Source organism: Seriola lalandi, unplaced genomic scaffold (assembly GCF_002814215.2).
Source record: "Seriola lalandi dorsalis isolate HSWRI2012SDOR001 ecotype SW California unplaced genomic scaffold, Sedor1 jcf7180002054353, whole genome shotgun sequence".
Taxonomy (NCBI): Eukaryota; Metazoa; Chordata; class Actinopteri; order Carangiformes; family Carangidae; genus Seriola; species Seriola lalandi.
This window is the reverse complement of record NW_019524906.1, coordinates 359,882-380,510: the sequence shown is the minus strand read 5'-3', so window position 1 is coordinate 380,510 and position 20,629 is coordinate 359,882. Positions and strand designations below refer to the sequence as shown.

Below are 20,629 nucleotides of genomic sequence, written 5' to 3'. Positions count from 1 at the left end.
GACCACAGAATTACAGTATCTCTAGTGTTCCTGTTATTCTGACTAGTAACAGAAAACTTTACCGCATATCAGTTTTACTGATAGAAAAGGAGATATAACCTTATAATTAAGGTCACAATGTGTAAAGAACTGTTATTATTAATTATTACAGCCTCATGAAAGTAAGATTCATTTGCAGGACTGATGTATTACACTGTAGTAGTTTTAACCACGTTTACCTAATAAACTGGCCACTGGGTATATATACAATATTTATACACATGATAAAACAACTGTAAATGAATACTAGCCATATGAGGATTCAAACAAGGCTATGTTGCCAAACATGCAAAGCAGGCAAACATCACAGGTCCCCAGACCCATAGGGGCCCCAAAAGCCCCAGGGTCACTGCATGTCAAATGATTTTATTCATTTAATTCACTGCTGATTTGTTATTTAATATTCATTACATGAATATTGTTATGTTGTGTTTAAATTACAACAAAGTAAACAAAAACTAAGTATTTATTCCAGTGTAAGAATACTGGTTGAATTTACAGGCTGAATTTAATGGAAGCTGGATGCAATAGGGCACATAGATTGCATGAGGGCAGGAGGTGGGGTGTCAGTCGGGGTCCAACAGCAGACCAAACGTTGGGGACCCCACTAAGGGTGATAGGATTAAAAAAAATGGTAAAGCACATTCCTGCTCCCCAAAATAATGTTTATTTTTTTCAGATTTTACCGTAATCTTTGCTATGTTTTTTATGAATCACAGATTAATGTTATCTCTTCAGGCCTCTAAAAAATTATTCAGTTCAGACATAACAAGGAAAAAAAACCACTTGAAATGGTCAAAGCCAGTGGAGATGGGAATGTTAATTAGGTGAAAGTACAGGAGTATTAGCAGCAAAATGCACTGAAAGTATCACAAGTAAAAGTACCTGTTGTGCAGAATGGCCCCATTCAGAGTGTTATATTATTATTTATTTTTATATTTGGATCATTATTGCAGAGTAAGCATGTTGTTTCTGGATGAGGTAATATAATTTTAAGTATCTTATATTCTGTTGTGTATTTGTGTAAAAAGCATAATTTCTTTAGATCTTGTGAAAAGTAACTGTAGCTGTCAAATTAACTTAGTGGAGCAAAGAGCAAAGGCCTACAACATTGTCCTCAGTAATGTAGAAGAATATAAGTGTAAAGTATAGCTGATAAAAAATAAGTAAATTGCAATTAGGCTACCTCAAAATCATAGGTTAATTAAGTTAATTAAGTAGACATCATCACTGGATGCATTATGTTGTGTATGGGTCACTGTCATTTCAGGATTTGTGTGTAGGCAAATTTTAATCAAAGGTGCATTTGAAAATACTTATAAGAATGTTACAGTGAAAGACTGTTTTTTCCCCTCAAAGCTCAAGATAAAACCACACAACAAGCTTACGGGAGGCGCGGCCAAAGAGGACAGGAAAAATGAATTATGATCCGCCCTCTAGACACAGCTCAGTGCGCAGTGACTGACACACGGAGGAATCCTGCAGGAGACTTTTACTTTGAAACTCGGGGAGCGTTTACTACTCCTGGACACAGACATGCGCTGGAAAAGTGAAGTCAAAGTAGAGTGCTGCATTGTTAGCGAGAACGAAAACGAATCTCTGTTGTCCAACGATGAGGTGAGTGATGAAAATTAAAAGATAGACGTAGGTTATGTTTCTTACCGGCAGGTCGTGGTGGGAGTAAGTGTATAGCTATAGACCCAATCGGAGATTAAATATTGGTTGAAATTGCTTTGACCAATTAAATCAGAGTGGGCTTCAGTCTATCATTAAAACCGGCCTTCCGCCGCTGACAGCTCAGTATTTTCACAATTTGAAGAAATATCGAAGGAAATTACCCCTCCCTGAATTCTGCAATTAAAACTCAAGTAGTTAATGAGACCTCTTCACCTTTCTGTTACCCCGGGTAGACGTTTGTGGCGAACTTAGTCTTTTAATTGCTGTTATTAAATAAATCAGTGCCCTTTTCCTGGAGACCTCGCGCTGGTTTTTTGATTGACACCTGAAAGTGGTGTGTTGGGAGTCTAACCACAGCACGCGCGCACGCAGCGAGCAGTTGCTGCATCACAAATGGCAGATCTCAAGAACATAATGCACATAGGATAAGTATTAGTTCAAGTGTTGTCTGTTTTTGTAAGTAATGACTATCCTCCTCTTTTAAATGTCATTTTGGTAATCGTTTGGCGTTGTCATGGTGAAAAGTGAAAGGCATGATATTTATGGGAAGGAGCGGGGGCCATTTAAGGCAGCTGAGGCAGTCTGACAGACCGACATCGTCTTCCCGCCATAGCTTCTCGTCATGTGTGAAGATTGCAAAGGAGAGGAAGAGCTTCTAGGCAAATGCACAGAGGACAGGAGGGACACTATGGTAGGGATTTAATATTGCAGCTAAAACTTTTTTTTTTAAATAATTTTATCTTATTTTCTGAAACAGTTTCAGAACTAGCAGAGGCCAGTTTTGACGGATAAAGGTTTTGGTACATTTTGGACAAATATCCCGAATAAACCTACATATCTTACTTTAAATTAGCTTCTAAAAAGACGGTGTTGGGGCAGCTCTTAACATTATTTTTTTCTCTTTAGTAAGCCTCTGTTAGACTTTTGGGGTAATGGCTAAGAAAGAAAAAAAACCTTTACAAAAGCTTTTGTTTTTTAAATTATTATTCTGTTAGAATAATGGCTGCTAACTCTGTAAATTGACATATTGTGTCACTTGCTCTTAAAGAAACCTGAAAACAAATGGGTTTGAGCCAGGAAAGTGACATTTTAGCTACATAATGAGAGTAAATCATTTATTTTGAAGTTATTTTTGCGGTTCATCATTGTCATTGGTGGCACTGACAGGTGAATCGAGTTCAAACATATTATATAGCACCATGCTGTAGTACCATGCTGTATACCCTAGCTGTGGGGTGTTTGCGTTCCTGTGCGTAATGTTCTAACCGCAGCTCTGATCCCTTCAGGGTGCGCCGGTGGAAGTTTTGGATGAAGACGCGTCGTCGCTGCAGGCGATGGCATCTGCACCTCTGCTGGGCAGAACTGTGTGTGCGAGCTGCAACGAGGAAATTGTGGATAAATATTTATTAAAGGTAAACACTGTTAGGTTTTATTTTCTGCTGAAGTTTTCTGTTTTTCCTCGCGAGTATTGTCTTTCATTTAACTTTGGATTGTTTTTTTTTTATTATTATTAGTTTGCCTCTGGATTTCTGTGGTTTTAAGCCTCACGCTGGTAATTAAGCGAGTATATTCAACAGACCTACCTCCAAACTCACTGACTTTATATTTATCATTTATCTTTGCTTTAGGTTAACGACTTGTGCTGGCATGTGCGCTGTCTCTCATGCAGTGTGTGCCAGACTTCACTTGGCAGCCACACCAGCTGTTACATCAAAGACAAAGAAGTTTTCTGCAAACTGGATTACTTTCGGTATGTGCGTCCATCTTTATTAGTGCTAATCAAACGAAAATAGAAGCTACCGAAACGAAATTGTTGCAAAAAATAATAATAATAATATCTCGATATGAACTGCTTAATAATTACATGTTATAACGGAAATTGAGGATAATAATAATAATAGGCTAATAACAATAACAGAAGTTGCATCTGTGACATTTCAATTATTTAGGCTATGTTAAGTTAGTGGCGAATAAAAGCACCATTAATCAATCAGTTCAATATACAGTGGTTTTGCCTTCAACAAAACATTTGGATTTACATTTACTCGCAGCATTTCAACTTTCAATCATCACATATAAAAGAAAGATCGATAGTCCAGATAGATTGATAGATATCGAAGATTTTAGTAATATTGGATCATTGCGTTAAACATTGTATGACTTGTATCACGAAGGGAAGACCAGAGAGTAAAGGCATCTGTATGTCTGGGAGTTTTACTGTAGTGGCATGGACAAAATTCTGCTGTGGAACTCAATCCTTTAAAAAAATAAATAAATAAAAAAAAAGGCATCAGAAACGATCCAAATTAAAAATATTGTGTTAAAAAATCGGTATCATCCTTTAAAATACAGAGAAGACATCACTCTCAAGCGTTAAAGCATTTCAATGCCCTCAGGCAGCTATGTGGGTGTCTGATGTGCTCACCATGACCTTCACCTGCAGAAGATACGGCACCTGGTGTGCGTGCTGCGGCAGAAACATCCACTCCACAGACTGGGTCCGCCGGGCGAAGGGGAACGTCTACCACCTGGCCTGCTTCGCCTGCTTCTCCTGCAAGAGGCAGCTGTCCACCGGGGAGGAGTTCGCCCTGGTGGAGGAGAAGGTGCTCTGCAGGGTCCACTACGACTGCATGCTAGACAATCTCAAGCGGGCCGTGGAGAAAGGTGAGCCGACCGGACACTGATTTCAAAATCAATCAAAATTATTATACTGTTCCACTTTCAGTCTCTACAGAAGTGCCTACGTGAATATAACTTAAAATATTTCCTACAGATTTTTTTTTTTTTTTTACATTTTTCTATTAAAAAAATCAGTAATTCCTTTTACTTCAAGCTAATGAAAAATAAGTAAAATATGATGCCCCCCCATCTTTATTGATAATAGATCATTAGTACCATGGAAATTACCAGTAGATCTAATCTGAACATATACTACATAAAACATCTATATAATGTCCTGAGAATAACAATGTATTTGAAATGAATGCAAAAAATTATCAGGTTTCCTTTTTCAATATTCTTTTAAATATGTTAATTGCATGCTGCTGTTTTTGTGTTTTTTCTGCTCAATGTGTTGTGCTTCTAATAGCATGTGCTATTATACCAAAAATATTTTAATATAAGATATTTCTCTTTGTTGCAGGAAATAGTGTGAACATGGAGGGGGCTGTGCCCACCGAGCAGGAGATTAACCAGCCAAAACCCTCCAAGAGAGCTCGGACCAGCTTCACTGCCGACCAACTGCAGGTTAATATCCCTCATCACATAACAGACAGACTGACAGGCAGAAAAAATGTATTTATATTAGATCGCTGGGTAAAATAGTGTGTTTGTTCTATACTGAAGAAAGCGAAAAGTCAGGCTATGAGTTTCTTTAATTAGAACTTTAACTACAAATATGTATTAAGACAAGGTCTAGGTTATCTCACAATATCACAAAAGCAGATGATGTATATCTGAGAACATGCAAAACATGTTAAATTTATGGCCTAAGAAAATTTCCAATTTAAAGATATAGAGCCTGAAAATATTGGCCTTGGCCTTTAAAATGATATTTGAATTACAAATTTGTGTAATAAAGATTTAGGGCAAGTTCAGATGGGTTAACCTTCCATTTTCATCAAAAGACACACTGAGAACATACTGCAACTCTCAGAGCAGAACCACAGAAACAACCACTTTAGTTTTTTCCTAATGAGGGCCTTGTTATATCATATCATACTAAAATCAGATGTTGATTTTAATAAACTACATCAATTAAGTAAAGCATTTATTTGAATGAAACAGACACTATGCAGGTAACAGGGATGCTGGTTTTCAAATAATAACGTTGTACTGTTTTCCATCTCTGAGTAATAATCATTTGCACATCGTTCAGGGTAATTTTAATTTTGTGAACTGTTCATTTGAAGCCAGCATTTAGAACCCTGTAGTGCAACATGTCTAGAACCTTAATTACTCAAAATGTAATTTTTCTAATCACGTTTATCCATATTAATTTGTTCCCACTTGACAGTTAAAAACATGTTTGGTCAACAGTAGTGACTTTGCATGCCAAAAATCCCCACACAGCAGTGACTGTTGTTCTGCAGCTGGATCCTTTAGGCTTTTTACTCACAGGACAACAAAGTAAACCTGTCTGACACTGAACTGATTTTCTTTTACGTGGGAACTTGCAGGTGATGCAGGCCCAGTTTGCTCAGGACAACAACCCAGATGCCCAAACGCTGCAGAAACTGGCAGAGCAGACGGGCCTCAGTCGAAGAGTCATACAGGTCAGTGAAGGATTGGGGCATGAGGTGAAGACGGACGATGGAATATACAGTGTATAGTCCTGCTACTTAGAGAGATGCAAGAGTTAAATCCTAACGATTATTGAGGCATATTTGCATAATATGCAACTGCCGAGAATACATGTCCAAAACCAAAGGAAAAACACGAGTTCAACCATAGCTCTATTTCAAATGATACGTGTTTATGTGTAAAATTACAAATAAATTGTGCAAATAATAATAGTAGATAGATAAGAAATTCTACAAGCCTGTAGTTTATCCTAATTAAAGATTTTTCCTCTCATCTCGCGGACTTTCTCCATCTGACTGTCTAACTTAAATTTTTGTGTGTGACTAGCCATCTCTGTCTCAGTCTGCATCATCATATACAGTATACTGTGATAATGGCTTGTGATTATTGATGCATTAGTGTGATTGCTGTAACTGGTTGGGATAAAGCCAGTTTTAAATACTTAACATACTGCTGCATAGTTTAGTCTATAACCGTGCATTTTATTTAATAAGCCGATCATATTTTTTTGATCATATGTATGTAAAATATTAATCGACAAAGTATGCAGTAACTATAGCTGATGAGTAAATGTAATGGTGGAAACAGTACAGTATTGTCCTCTGAAATATAGTGGAGTAGAAATACAATGTACCATAAAATGGAAATAGTCATGTAAAGTACAAGTACTTCAAAACACCACTGGTGAGATCCAGGACAAACACAGGTATTTTTACATTGAAAGAGCATTTTTGAAATCAACAAAATGCATCTTCTATCAAAGAAGGAAGTATTTACAGATGTAGTTGGTATAAGTCAAACAAACGTAAAAGTGATACAAGTTTGTGTTGAAAGCAACAAAGGGTTATGATTAGGGTCAATGTAATTAATGACAAACTATGCTATGTTATCTATGTTTCCAGTCACACAGCTTTACATTAATGGCTGTGAGACTTAAACTATGGTGTCCACTGCTAACAGTGGTACTTCCACAACAATAGATTGACAATGACACTTTTCGGAAAACACACCTCAGGGCAGATTTGTCACCCTTGCTACTTCAGCCAAGCTGGTGTCTCTGCTGAAGAAATAAGCCACATTCAACCTTGGGATTTTCAAAAAATGAAATGCACCACTGAATTAACGTGGAGTGGGAACACTATCATAAGCACATCTTTATAATTGCTAAAAAACTACAACCAGAGGAAAGCTGTGACTCAGCTGTACCACCATGAAAAATTGATAGAGTTTATTTTGGCAGAGAGATAAAAAGGCTAGTACAATTTACAACCTGCAATAGAAACTATTATAACATCGTGACAATGTATGATTTTTTCATGCCATGTTGCTTTCAAAAGCTACTCTACAAAAGCTGTTTGTCCTGTTAACTCAGGTCTGGTTCCAGAATTGCCGAGCTCGCCACAAGAAGCACGTGAGCCCCAATCACACCTCCAGCACCCCGATGACCTCATTGCAGCCCAGCCGCCTGTCCCAGCCCACCCCAACCCCCGAGGAGCTGCAGTACACAGCCTACGGAGGCCCAGAGGGGTCAATGCTCTCTGCACTACACTCCTTCATAGACAGTGAGAACCAGACTTTTTATGAATTCTTATCGGAGCGATTCTGATAGATTTTTCCTGTATTTGGCAAAATGTTACGAACTTGTGCGATAAGGTTTACAGTATATGTACAAATATATGTGAAATTACTATTTTTACATTTTCAAATATGTTTCTTTTTTAAATGTAAATGGTATAAAATCCGAATATGCCATAAGAAATATTTCGCATGTGACATACCAACGGCAATGAACAAAAAAAGCACAAGTTACACTGATGTTTTCCCATGTGATACCTTACATTTGACATGTGAATTATCTGAAAAGCAAACCTGTATGCCTGTATGACCTAGAGGGGGACCTCCTGAATCTGTTTTTGATTTCAGCTGTTGGAATCACTTGAAGAAATATTTACAATGACAAGGATAATTTATAAGTCACCAGTTGCACAGGTAGATGTGTATAAGAGACAGGTGTGTGCCCGCAGTACACCCCCCTCCATCCATGTTTCAACCGCTGCTGCCAGCCCACGCCATGACCTCCCTGCCTGTGTCTCACGCCTGAGCAGCTCTCTCACACACACACACACACACTCTCTCTCTCTCTCTCTCTCACACACACACACACACACAAACACACAAACACACAAGCCTCAGACTTCACCAGCGATCGTTCGTCATTAGCAGCCGCAGTATTCAGATCTCCTTGGTAAATATAATTTCATTTTCAGTGAACCATAAAACCCTTTTCTTAAACCGCCAGTTGTCATTACATATTCTTTGAAAACACTTACTTCATTGCTGAGCATTATTATGGATGAGTATAATTTACAGTCCTAAATGTACTGTATGATGTGGAAATGGAAAAAGTTTCAGTGTACCTCATAGGATTGTGACAAATGACATTATAGATTTTATATTTGTTTGAGTTGTTGGTGACACAGTTTGACCGTGCTACTCTAAGTGAAAGCCACCAGACCCCAAATGTCAACTCCTTCTGAAGATGAACTTGAAATTGTTTGTATAGCAGTGTTTCAATATTGCAATTTAATTTATTTATTGTATGTGAAGTCTGTTTTGAAAATAAATGTCTAATTTCACAAAACTGGGAGATGTATGAATGACTGTAAACACAACAAAACAGCTTACAGCCAGTAACAGCTGACATGGCGCAGTGTTTGTACCTCAATGTGCAAATATAGAATTTTGGTAAAGTAGTAGTATTAAGAGTATTAAGTATTAAGAATTAAGTGTGTGAAGTAGAAAAACAATTTATTGATAAAAACAGAAGTATCAAAGCACATCTATGTTATGATGAATATAGACACAGACAATATATTCTGTTAAAAAAATACATGCATCTTTTACTGTATAAATAAATATATGACAGAGGCATTTATACGGACAGTTTTCTGCACAAATGAGACAGAATAAATAAAACAGTTTGGAGTATAGCTCATCTTTCTGTCGATCGACAGCTTAGAGCACTGCATCTTCGGTTTGTCTTTTGCAGTAAGAAAACTGACACCCATTCTAACAGGGAGAGAGGTTTTACTTGTGTGTACTTGTTGACTGTGGTTGACCAAAAGAATCTAATTTCCAGACATGGGAGGGAGGGGGAAGCATATAAAAACACAGTTTTTACTTCACTTATCAGATCTTAGGTATTTACCCTCATGGGAATGAAACTAAACCTGAGGTTCATGCACAAAAAGATACAAAATTCAACAGGGTAAATAGTAGTTTTTCAGTGTATAAAAAAAAAAAAAAAAGAAGGAAAAAACAACATGCAGTATGTGTAATATGCCATAGTGAGCACTACATGCATCGTTTCTCTCCTTTCAAATACACAAGCTGAGTTGTTTTGCTTTTATTGAATGGTTAATGTCGTACGTGTCCCAGCGTGTTCAGCTCAAACGGGCAGAAGGTGTGTAAGTCTGGCAGTGCTGTCACTCTGAGGCACCATGAGGGTAGGTTCTCAGGTTTGACAAACAAGATACAAAGACTCACAAACATAAGCTGCTTCTCGAAGATTTAAAGGTCAGTATGATACAGAGTGACGCATAAATCCCATTTGGACAAAAGAAAACCTGATCAAAGGTTTAATGTCTGTAGTATACAAGGACACAGTGTGCGAATCTGCTAAGAGCTGTGTCACCCCGCTAACACCCAAACATCATATATCTCATTGTGCAAAGAAATTAACCAAGAATATACTGGATGCTGGCTTCAAGACAAAAAAAGAAAAAAGCTTCAGCTGCAACTCACAGGATTTCATCAACTAATCAAATATTACATTAAACAGACAAATCCACAAAACTGTGTCTTTTACATGACTGGCTCATTAACACTACAATCATGCAAACTGAACTTCACCTCAGTTGTGTCAGAAAACCCAAAGGAGCTTATATGCTGATGCCAGATCTGAGCTCATACTATATATATATATATTGCATTGGTTGAAGTGAGTAAAAAAAAAAAAAAAACTAATTAATCTGATTAATAAAATATGTTGTTTGACTAGGATGCTAATAACTATAATATTATGCAGGACCAGCTTGACCACGTTGGCTCAATATGAGGACCCATAGTGAAAAAGCTATCATTTAAAATGATGTTTGTAACTCAAACAAGAAATTCTAATCTTATATTTTGCTCAATAATTGTCAAAATTAAAGTGATGCTCTACCCAAAATCTATCTTGTTAGTGGCAAAGATCTACCTACTGTTGGGTTGAAGCTGCATCCTCCAATGGCTGTGATCAGAAATGGTAAGTTTATAATTTGGAAAAACTCTAAAAACTAATATAGAAACTTCCTAAACCACTCCAGCAGCTTAGACAAGCTTCTGTGTTTGTGTAGTTGAATGAGCCACACACAGCTGTATTTACCTGTGGATTGTTGCTGTCAAATGTCACAGGTGAATAAAGTGACAAACAACAGCCAGTTTTGAAAACTTACTTGTATTGGAGTAAATTGTGACTGACATCAATTGCAGCTGATCAGGGAAGGAAACCACATTTAACAGCCACCACTCACCTACAGGAGGTGACTCTAAAACTAATAAGATCAATTTTTGGGGAGTATCGCTTTAAGAGCAGCCAATCACCACATTACACAAGTTGTGATTGTTGTAATTATTGGTTTGTGTCTAACACATGTGCCCATATCATCAGCAGGTTAAAAAGCAAAAAAATAGCACGTGTTACAGGTACAGGTACTGTGGTTTTTGCTGCTTGGACTCACTGATTGCTTCCAAGAAAGTTCTTGAAATACCTCAGAAAAACATCTTCAAATGTAAACTATGTAGCTGCAATATGCAATTAGACACTCAATGTGGCAAGTCTAAGAAAAAGGCACTTAACGAAGCAGCACTTTGAACTGCTTTGCCATTATGTCCTTGACACTTAAATATGAAAACAGTGGACACTGAGTGCTGAATATTTCTCTCAATGTGAGACACTCTGCGGTCAGAAACTGTTAACAATACACAGATAAGCTGACCTTAAACAATCTCATGGAAAAAAAAAAAATCGTTCAAGCAGTACATGCAGCCTGAACAACCGCAAACATAAGATGTCTTGCAATAACTGGCACCACCAAGTGGTGAAAACTGTCATCTACAAGAGCTCAAGAACAAAAACAGCTGAGGTTTACCACCAGCTCAATAAAGAAAGAAATCACTTATTCCAAAAGGAACTTACTGTGTAGTATGCCTGTAGCTGTGTATAGATTTGACTGTGTAAAAAGTATGCAGCAAACCATATTTCATTTATACATTTAAAAAATCTATATTTACAAGAACTTGCTAAGACTTTGTCTTATCCATCCAATACAAAGACTTTTTTAGACTCATGGAGTTAGACATGAATACCAAACTACCAAATGCATTCATCAGTGTAAATGAATCAGATTATTATATCTGCTTATTTACAGTTTGTCCGTTATAGTATACCAGTGCAACTTCTGTATACTTCAATTACATTTGGCAAAATGTTTGCCACATGGGCTTGTACCATGGTCTGGTAAGTGACCAGTCTTTCTCCTTCCCTCACCTTTCTACTTGTGTCTTTTTGAGGATGTTCTACTTGTTGAGGATGCTCCGCAAGCTTCTGTTCATGTAGAATGGCCGCTGAGGAGTGCCGTCGTTCACCTCCAGATCCCACACTAGGAGGCAGCAGCAGCAATGAGTTAAAATCACAGTTGGGAAAAATCACTTAATACATCAAAGTTAAACCCTGATATTTCTGATCATCTTGAACTGTCAAATTAAAACCAAAAGCAACATACTTTGAAAATTCACTGGACAATACTTCAACCATTTATGTTTATTCAAAAAAATGATTCACATTTTCATTGGATTTCATTGATAAAAAAAATTCTCCTATACAAAAAGAACACTGAATAACCTCCAGACAGATGCGTGTATTATACTTAGTATTAAAACAGCACTACATCTGAACCATCCAATAAAAAATTTACCAAAAATGGCTTTGACATCCTTTTATAAATTGTATCGCAAAGGTTCCTGGTGTTAGGTCTAAAACCATAGAATAAGGAGGAACATTTTCTTTTTTTTCCACAACTAGGCACATAAACTAGTGGCTGCATTCAAAAGTTTCCTGAAATCTGTCAGGTTCTGTTCAAATTTTAAGCAAAAACCATAAAATGTCTTTTGAAGTCTTGACCTCCCAAAAAGTCTCTGTCTGGGTTACAGTACATCTATGAGCATAATGGAAACTTTGAAATGATTGTGACCTTTTTTAAATGATGTAAAAGAAGAGAAAACCTGTTTTGCCAAGTGCAGTATAGACACCATTTTTGGATTTGTGTGTCTGTGTTAGTATAAATACAGTGGACCAAAGCAATCTATAAAACCAATGGTAAACATCAACAGCCAGCAAAATAATCATGCTAGGCAGAAGAAATAAATCACATGGTTTTTTCCCATATGTGAAAGTGCATACAAAACATGATTTTACACTAGAAGACCAAAGTGCGACAAGAGGGTGCCCCATAAGTCCACCACTTTTTTTTTTTTTTTTTTTTTTTTTCCCCCAATGGTGATACCTTATGCCATAGTCCATCAGTGGCATCTGTACATTTTAAGATCTTCATGTTTGTTTGGGTAAAATGCTTTTATCATTTTTATCTCAGTCTGTGCATCCGTCCTGCGAGTTGACAAGTACCCTCTCAGTAAGGCAGAGGTCAGCAGAAAATACAGAAAAGAAAAAAGAACAAAAAGCATGGCAGAAAAAAAGGCAAGTATCTGAGTTGGCTCAAGAGGAAGTGTACAGAGGTCTTTTTCTAGCCCCCCCCCATGCCTTTTCTGTGAGGAACTGAAGTAAAAGCATGTCCTTTCATGTCCACGTCATCCCAGACCAGGCTGGGATGCATCCAGCTTTCATGTTTAGCCCTACAGTACTCGCTCTCAAACGTCCAGACTCCCACACATACAGTAGATATGGAGAAGTGAGTGAGAAAGTCAGCAGTTTAGTAAAAAGGCCGCACATCGCTCAGGAGGCAGCGCATGATTTGGCACCCTCCTCGCCTCTGCGCAGGATCTTGTGCAGGCCAGGAGACATGTAGTAGGGCCTGGAGGAAGAACCATCATTCCTCTCCAGGTCTTCACCTGAGACCAGGCCCCAGCACAGAAAAGGAGGAACAGGAAAAGTAGACAGTGCACAGAGAGACGGCCAGGAAGAGGAAGAGAAAGAAAAGCAAATGCTTAGTAGAGACAAATAAACATGCAGGACATGCAGGAATGAAAGAGAGCAGAAACAGTGAATGAGCAGAAATCAGTTACAGTTATGATTTAATGCCAGTTTTAAAGAGGGAAAGAGTTATTTTCAACTGCTGACAGGCTACTTGTCATTAAATCTTAACCTTCATAGCAGTGCTCAGTACAAGTAGTCAGTATTCTCAAACTGTTCCATGTGAAGTACTGAAAAACCAGCATACTTACAAAAGCACAGGAACAATGTGTCCACACACATGGCATAGACGTTAAAAAAGCCATGTGCAACCATGTAAGATCCAAATATCACCGTCTGAAAGAATTGACAGGTCGTAGTTAGTATGCAGTGTATTGTTAGCATCTATCTTGCATGTCTGTTTTATTATGTGAAAACAAAAATCTGCATTCCAGCAAATGCATCAAGAAGAATATAAAGCATTGAGTCATAAATCCATCAACAAAAACAAATTGGACTGCGCAACACTGAAAAAAACTGGAGTATCTGCAGTGGTCTTACAACAACTTAGCACAACAAAGAAAAAAAAAGAAACTTTGGTGAGCACTTGACAAATGTTAAGACATAAGATAAGCTTAGCAGAGAACAGCAGTCACTATAAAACATACTTTAATTTAATTTTCAGAGGTATCTTCACTGCTTCTCTCATTTAATTTTACATCAGTATCCATCTAATGCTCCAACTGCATTTTAATCTTTCTCTCTAGGCATTACAAAATGTAATCAGCATAGCTATCTATTTAAAAAGGGCACAGACAAAGGCAGAGACATGAAATTGAGGAAGATCAATGGAATAATTTTCAACAAGAAAGTTTTGAATACAACTAAGCATCTGGATAAAATCCTTCGTGTGCACAGTGATTAGACCAAGTCGGAATACAAATATATCTCAATTTGTTCAAGTAACCTGACTTGGTCTCAGTACTCTGTGTACAAATATTTATTAAAATCAGCCACATTTTAAATCCTCACCAGAAGGGGCACCCAGTAGTAATTAAGGGATGGCACCTCCTCTTGAATGACTGGTATTTGACGTGTGAAGAAGAAAAATGCAAGGACACCTGAAAAACAATTTAAAAAAAAGTCTAAATATCTAAATAACAAGCAGAGATTAAAAAAAAAAAGAAAAAAAAAAAGGATGTGATATTATATATAGTATATACGGTCTGGGACCACCTTCCTATGATACATATAGTTGACACACAGCACAAATAATTCTTCTCTACAGGCGGTTATAGGTATAGAGGTTATAATTTGGTGAGAGGAAATTACAAACATACATAATTGTTCTACTACATTCAGTTCTATAAATCACACATTAGTGAAACCTAAGGAAAAATAGCAAGCTGCTGCAAGTGGTTAGTATAATACATAAACAAACAGCAATCTTTTTATACAGGGGCTTTTTAGGGCTGACCACTAGGATTGATTTGGATTTTTATTTAAATTAAAATCTCATAAATTGGACTGATCTCAAAAAATATCAGACGATTTATTGTCCTTCTCATTCTGTGTCCTCTGCAATTTTTCATCTATGCCACAATTTATGTCACGTCATACACTGCAGGTGACATGACACTTACCGACACTTCCTGAAATTAGCAGTTTTCCCAAGAAGAGCAGGAAGTCTGTCACCTTGTCCAGGACAGCCACCCTACAGAGGAGTGAGAGAAGAGCGTGGAGGGGAAACACACACACACCAGAGAGATGGAGAGGACACCGTCATGTACTTAGACACAGACTCGAGGGAAATCTATGAAAGTGCACACATCATTAAATACATAATACATTAGGGACAAATTTGCAATTTCTTTAGACATGAATTTCTTGATTGTTTCACCTAATTGTAAACAGTAAATTCACAACTTTTATAACTGCCTTGCCAAAATATTATTTGTTATGTTTGCATCTTGACAGACTTATTAATGGGAAAACCCAATAAATCATCTGTACTCTGACCCTTGATATGTGGTGCTGACATAGAAAAATAACAAAAGGTCTTACCGAATAACATTCCTCATCAAGAGGAAGAAAGCGTCCTTGGAAGAGGTGCAGAAGTTCTTCCCATATATTGCTATCTGTTGGGGGGAAAAAAAGGTAGATCAGGCTTAGTAGAGGGTAATTAAAAACTGAGGTACAAGCCAGGCCAACTAAAAACTGCTGACAGATACTTGCAACATATCAGTCCAAAGCAGATGCTCTACAACTCACCATAATGTATGCATTTCTGTTTATAAACTTGATGAAATGTTCCAGGCACCAGAAGCAGCATTTGAGGCAACAAAGCAGGTATCGAGTGCAGGCATTTTGAGAACCTGGAAAAATATAAATCATCAACATCATCCTTGGAAGAATAATCAAATTTTTGGAATATCAGTGTCTTTAACGGTCACAGCTTACCTTTCAGTTTCTGATCCAGGTACATGAGAACAATTCGGACCGTCTGCACCACGGCAATGATCAGAGAACCGAAGGCGAGGGAACCTGTGTGATAACTGTGACACGAGATGAAATGGAACAATGTAGATCTGAATATTTGCATAGGGAGTGTGTTAAAATCAATTTCATTTTTTATATTGAACACAATCTAAAGAAAAGCCTATCAACTTCTTAACAGATTCATCCGATGCCTGTGTTGGGAAATTCATTACTTTTTATTCTGTTACTAATAAGACAAGCAGATATGACCCAAATGAATTTTCACAGGTACAACACTAACATGTACAAAAAAAAAAAAAAATCTACTGTAAATCTAATACATTGTAAAATAATATAATATCCCTGTCCATGCTGCCCCCTACCGTATGGCTCTGCTAAATGACGAGTAAAGCGGACAGGTAGGGATGTCTTTTGGCTTCTTCAGGGCCCAGTAGTAGGAAGCAAAGGCCCCAGCCAGGGTGCACTGGCCCAAGGCGATGGTAAAGTTGACGAGCCAGAGGAACACGAACAGGTTACACAGATGGAGGAGTAAAATGTAGCGGTGGTACACACTCTCCCCACCATAGAAGGCGAACATGCATTGTGACCCGGGGCACACTTTGGTGATATTGGTCTGACTGAAGGTCTAAAAGAAAGCAAAGGATTTAATATTGACAGTGATGTAATATTAGCTTAAATATTTCTGTTTGACTTAATTCATGACAAGTAGCTCTGCTAGTGTTTTTCTGTGATTTGAAAAACACTAGTGTTACTGTTCTGTTTTTCCTCTTCTGCATCTTGGTTTTGCATGCTAATGAAACATTTCTCAGTGTATGGCTCTGAGGTAATCCTGCATTTATTTAACAGTGTGACCACATAGCGTATCAATCCTTTTAAAAGCTCACATTACTATGCAAAAGCCAGGGAGGACAGGCAGGCTGATATTTAACATATGTCAAACAGGCATTCATAGCTGTCAGCCACTAATATAAACTCTTTTTACATTACAGCATATTGATTCTAATGGTGCTAATGGCTCTCACCAGATTTTACTTAGGCAACAAAGAAGCTATTACACTTGCTTTCACTGATTACAGTGGAATGTGATGAAAGAATCTGACTGACAAATTATTTCACAGAGCAAAAAGTAACAGAGAAATTACTCAGTTACAAACACAGAATCAGTGACACTGGTATTTTTCTGAAAACAAAACAGAGCAAAATAAATAGATGACAGATAAAGTATTTCTTCAGTAGATAAACTTCATTGTGTAAGAGTGTGTGGGGCTAACCTTTGGATTGCATGTGAGGTTGGCGTACATGCATTTATCATCAGCAGGTGTGACCCTATAAACTGCATAACCAGATGATGCTAAGAAGCTGAAGGGTAGACTAATTAAGGGCAACACGAATGGAAATTTCCTACACACAACAATTGCTACTTCTTAAAGTAAACTGCTATTTACACAATTGTCTATGTTGAGTCATCGCCACAATTAACTGTTTAAAATTCACTGAGTTGTATGACACAAGAACAACAGCTTGTTTCCATTTTGCTCTTGCTTTTAAAAACATAATACACCAAACACTATCCAATTTCTATAACTACATCCACTACAGTTGTACTGCACGATGTGTTTACTGAGAATCTTAATTAAATTCATGTAGCATTTCTACAGTAAAACTATCACAGGCTCCATGAAAGAAGCAAACAGTTCATTAGTGTCCCAGTTGTAAGGATACACTGCTGTAACAGCCCAGTAAGCGATGCAGATGGCCAGAAGGAAAAAGGTGATGATAGGGTAGAAGAGAGTGGACATGATGTAGCTAATGGCCCTAGAAACAGCAGAGATCAAACATTGTATATTTGAAAAAAAACAGTTAAACACAGTATTTCATTTTTAAGGAGTCAGCAAAGCTTTTATCCATTCTTACTTGCTTCCCTCCTTCAGTAATGCAACAGCGATGCGCAGCCTCGTCCTCAGAAATATCAGTATAATCACAATGATGGCCTCAATCACTGACAGCGAGATCACTACAAAACAAATGCAAAATTATATATAATATAATATAACAATTATCAGTGGACGCACAACAAATATGTTTTAACATGTCATTTCAGCATTTAAAAACCAAGTTAGTAAAATACTCATTTATATCACTGATGCTAAAAATTCATGGCAGTGCAAGCCACACTGAATGGGAACAAACAACTGACGTGTTATGTAACGTGAAGCTCACATAATAAAATAGAAAAGTGTGGAGTTAAGGTATGGTGGAAGATGACAACATACTGAAGATGAGCCACGTCTCGCTGATCTTAAGGTAAATGCTGAAGTCTGTGTGAAAGCCGATATCGGAGATGGTGACGTTAGAACCTGGCTTCCCTCTCAGAGTACTGTATTCCCAGTAGCAGTGCCAGATACCTGAGAGACAGACAGAAAGAATGACAAATCTAAGGCAATTCTAAATTTTCTACAATTTGCCATGACAACAGGATTGCTCACAGTAAGATAGGTTAGAAAGTCAAATGTAAAAAAACAAAAACGGGCAACATCTCCAACATGTGTGCTAAGTATATAATAGCCACTGGCAATGTGGGTAAGTGTCTATGATGCATACTCACCATAGCCGACAGAAGCGATGGCACCAAAGACAATGAGCCACAGGAGCACACCAGCCGTGTAGCGCAGCAGCAGGATAAACAGCAGACTGACTATCATGGTTATCACCAGACCACTGCAACAACACACACATACAAACACATAAACACCGGGAAATGACCAGCATTTGCTAATCAACTGAGAAATTAATATACATTTCAGATGATATCCCATGGATAGGCTGTGCCACAAATTAATTCAGGTAGACTTTAACAATCTATTTAGTAGTATATTCTGTAAATAGCAGTTTATCTGGTGCTATCTGAATTGCCTGCTGTTGTAAATTGCACCAGTTTGAGGCCAAGAAGGTAGGACAGCAGGAGATATTTGCATATAAAAGTTACAGGGTGAAGATTTTTATTAGCGTCATCATTGCTTTCACTGATGGGTCAGAGAATTTTCTCTATCCACCGAGGAGCACATAATCCATAAAGAGCAGGGAAAACATGAAAATCAGCAGAAGCTACAGCCATTCTTACGTGAGGATCCACATCCAGGAATTTGCATAATCCTCAAAGATCTTCATGCCAACTTCTTTAGCACTTAGAAGACTGGCGATACCTCTGTGACAGAGTAACAAGGTGAGATGGGAAAAAGTGGGAAAGAGAAGAGGTGACAAAAAAGGGATTTAATAAGAAGACAGGGGGGGACCGTGGCAGGTTTGTGTTACTGCCTCTCAGAGTTTGCAAGGGTTTCTCAAAAACATTTTGACATTTGATTTATCTTTAAAGCTCTCACTTTGAAACAAAGATGAATACAGTTTCAAAATGCTTTTGATAATCTCAGCTCTGTGAGACACTTATTGGGTTATGAGGGTCTTGAAAAAAATTGTTTCATATCAAAGAGTCACAAAACAGCATTAGTGTTGCTGAAGCGCTACTGAGCAGTAGTTCCTACAGTAAGGTGGGAAATGGTATGGCAGAGTGTTACTAAACGTGATACACAGGAGCATCTAGTGATGGATATGTTGGGTCAAGAACCCATTTATTTCTGTTCACAGTACTCATTGCAGTTTTAAGTCTTGAAATGACTCAGTCAATCTAGAGATCTTAACTTAAACTTTCCCTGGTGGTGGGCAAAGACAAAGTTTCAAACAAAGACAAATGATTCTGCATGAAACCAAACATATTTCTTGTCAAATTTGATCAGTGAATTAAAAGAACTCTGGTAACAGAAATGAGAAACAGGCTCTGATGAAGAGATCTGTACATCACAAACAATAGACTTGTGTGGAATAAATGGAATGTTAATGTGCCCATTAGTTGGCACAGGATAGCTCCGAGTTCAGCTCCTCACCTCGGTTAAAAAGCTTAATTTGCCTTGACACCAAGAGAAGGGAAACTACAACATTGGTAACAAAGTCAGGACATGACTACAGCAAGGTTTGACTGCAGAGACACTGCCCTATGACTCAGATAAATCTCTTCAGTACACACAGAGGAGGGATGGAGGACACATTGACATTTCTGTGGGACAAACACAGCAGTGAAAGAAGTTCTGACAACAACCTTATGATGAAGAGCTCTAATTCAGCTGCCTAAAGGTCACTGAAACCCTGTCCATGTCTAAGAGTTTGGCTCATATCCAGCATTATTATGCAAACTTGCATTAATGTCAAGTTTAGGGTAGCTAATGTAATGACCACCAGGGGGCACTATATTACTTATTTTATTTGACAAAGGCTGTGCAGAGCCATTCAGAAAGTATGTATTCTGACTTGATGTTACCAGGTAGATAAATGCCACAAACAATTTCATTAATTTGCCCTAATTCTTCTCCACTGTTGCAGGTGGAGAGATGCAGGAGCAGATTCTTCATGATGAACAGCAGAGGGTTAGTCTTCACAAGCTACCAACTACAGCGGAGGCAACGTTAAAAAGCTGAAATAAATCACTTTTGAGACCTTTCCACTCCTTGCTGCATGGCGGTTACTTGGCTACAAAAAGAAAAGCATTAAAGCACATTACATCTCCAGGTAAAACAGAGCAAACAAAAGCTTATCACATCAAACACAGAATCATGTATATTTATAATATCAGCTCACTGGTTTAAATACATGATTTCTCTGCTTGTGAAACCTTTGCTCAGTGCAATTACATGTTGACAGCATCAATTTACAAAGCAGCTGTTATAAGCTTCTTAGTGTCCCTGAGGTTCTAACTCTTGAACTTGTAGGTCAGCTGCATTTTCATGCAATACACATGCAAATGACTTTGAATGTGGTTGGACACATTCCTGGGCA

General features: G+C 37.8%; 2 protein-coding genes across 5 annotated transcripts in view; one reads left to right on the top strand and one right to left on the bottom strand.

Annotated features, from left to right (window-relative positions):
- Positions 1-1,511: 1,511 nt before the first annotated feature.
- LOC111656385 (LIM/homeobox protein Lhx8) lies at positions 1,512-8,659 on the top strand. Of its 3 annotated transcripts, XM_087174441.1 has the most exons (9): positions 1,577-1,656; positions 2,242-2,407; positions 3,003-3,128; positions 3,345-3,466; positions 4,160-4,380; positions 4,859-4,962; positions 5,895-5,990; positions 7,391-7,580; positions 8,043-8,659. In XM_087174441.1, exons 2-9 carry the CDS (start codon positions 2,339-2,341, stop codon positions 8,117-8,119), a joined length of 1,005 nt encoding a protein of 334 aa, XP_087030567.1. In that variant the 5' UTR covers positions 1,577-1,656; positions 2,242-2,338; the 3' UTR covers positions 8,120-8,659. The 3 variants fall into 3 exon arrangements, with proteins under 3 accessions (XP_087030566.1, XP_023263855.1, XP_087030567.1); XM_087174440.1 differs by lacking the exon at positions 2,242-2,407 and having other exon boundaries at positions 1,512-1,656; positions 4,163-4,380; XM_023408087.2 differs by lacking the exon at positions 2,242-2,407 and having other exon boundaries at positions 1,515-1,656.
- Positions 8,660-8,809: 150 nt separating this feature from the next.
- The window catches only part of slc44a5b (solute carrier family 44 member 5b), a 33,555-nt gene continuing 21,735 nt past the window's right edge, over positions 8,810-20,629 (bottom strand). The window contains exons 9-22 of one of the 2 annotated variants that reach the window (XM_023408071.2): positions 18,867-18,950; positions 18,351-18,463; positions 18,019-18,150; positions 17,660-17,759; positions 17,468-17,560; positions 17,017-17,104; positions 16,108-16,370; positions 15,707-15,801; positions 15,518-15,621; positions 15,311-15,384; positions 14,890-14,960; positions 14,279-14,367; positions 13,519-13,603; positions 8,810-11,720 (exon numbers count right to left, since the gene is read on the bottom strand). In XM_023408071.2, the coding sequence (XP_023263839.1) occupies positions 11,638-11,720; positions 13,519-13,603; positions 14,279-14,367; positions 14,890-14,960; positions 15,311-15,384; positions 15,518-15,621; positions 15,707-15,801; positions 16,108-16,370; positions 17,017-17,104; positions 17,468-17,560; positions 17,660-17,759; positions 18,019-18,150; positions 18,351-18,463; positions 18,867-18,950 (1,474 nt within the window). In that variant the 3' untranslated portion in view covers positions 8,810-11,637. Of the gene's footprint in view, positions 11,721-11,866; positions 13,186-13,518; positions 13,604-14,278; positions 14,368-14,889; positions 14,961-15,310; positions 15,385-15,517; positions 15,622-15,706; positions 15,802-16,107; positions 16,371-17,016; positions 17,105-17,467; positions 17,561-17,659; positions 17,760-18,018; positions 18,151-18,350; positions 18,464-18,866; positions 18,951-20,629 lie in introns of those variants that run through there. The other variant, XM_023408069.2, reaches the window with a different exon arrangement.

Coding starts and splice junctions, on each gene's coding strand:
- LOC111656385 (XM_023408087.2), top strand. CDS start 1,576: ATGCGCTGGAAAAGTGAAGTCAAAGTAGAGTGCTGCATTGTTAGCGAG. Junction 1,657..3,002: donor CTCTGTTGTCCAACGATGAG/GTGAGTGATGAA, acceptor TGATCCCTTCAG/GGTGCGCCGGTGGAAGTTTT. Junction 5,991..7,390: donor TCAGTCGAAGAGTCATACAG/GTCAGTGAAGGA, acceptor CTGTTAACTCAG/GTCTGGTTCCAGAATTGCCG.